At 48.9% G+C, this 718-nt stretch overlaps 1 protein-coding gene across 1 annotated transcript; it reads left to right on the top strand.

Annotated features, from left to right (window-relative positions):
• Positions 1 to 276: 276 nt before the first annotated feature.
• Positions 277 to 688, top strand: LOC111659315 (ATP-binding cassette sub-family F member 1-like). Its single transcript, XM_023412232.2, has 2 exons — positions 277 to 430; positions 517 to 688. Exons 1-2 carry the CDS (start codon positions 308 to 310, stop codon positions 619 to 621), a joined length of 228 nt encoding a protein of 75 aa, XP_023268000.1. The 5' UTR covers positions 277 to 307; the 3' UTR covers positions 622 to 688.
• Positions 689 to 718: the final 30 nt, after the last annotated feature.

The following is a 718-nucleotide window of genomic DNA, read 5'->3' as shown; positions in this document are numbered from 1 at the left end:
AAACAGCTGATCAGAGTTCAAGTTAAAATCCTTGAAGTGACCTTTAACACTGAATCTCTCGGGGTCAGAAAACTTTTTCTTATCGAGTATTTTTCACTGTCGTGACGTTTTATGAAGCATGTGGAAAACTGATTCATCAGAACAACGATCGGCTGTTTAACTGGTGATTAAAACAACTGTCTTCTCTGGATCTGGTTCTGTTAGATCTGACAGGATGAGCAGGATGATGCTGCGTGGGTTCTGTTCTGGTTCTCAGCGGGTTCTCGTGGGTTCTCAGTGGGTTCTGTGTGGGTGTGTATCGTTGCAGATGGAGTACGAGCGACAGGTGGCCAGTGTTCGTGCTCAGAACGCCTTGGAGGGAGACTTCTCCATCTCCCAGGCGGAGATGTCGTCCAGACAGGCGATGCTGGAGAACGCCTCCGACATCAAGGTCAGATACTGACGCCGTCGTCTCTGACTCAGTGATTGAACATCTGTGAACGTGTTGCGTTACACAATCTGCTGTGTGTGCTTCAGCTGGAGAGGTTCAGCATCTCTGCTCACGGCAAGGAGCTGTTCGTCAACGCCGACCTGCTGATTGTGGCCGGGAGAAGATACGGTTTGGTCGGACCCAACGGGTGAACACCTTTTTGTTTTCCTCTTTAAGATTTGTGAAGACTGAGTCGCCACTGACCCTCCCATTCATTCTCACTGGATCTAGTTGCCTTCGGTTTTTTAT

This window comes from Seriola lalandi, unplaced genomic scaffold (genome assembly GCF_002814215.2).
Source record: "Seriola lalandi dorsalis isolate HSWRI2012SDOR001 ecotype SW California unplaced genomic scaffold, Sedor1 jcf7180001982505, whole genome shotgun sequence".
Taxonomy (NCBI): Eukaryota; Metazoa; Chordata; class Actinopteri; order Carangiformes; family Carangidae; genus Seriola; species Seriola lalandi.
Note: the sequence above shows the minus strand (reverse complement) of the source record. Positions and strands in the feature narration are given on the sequence as shown.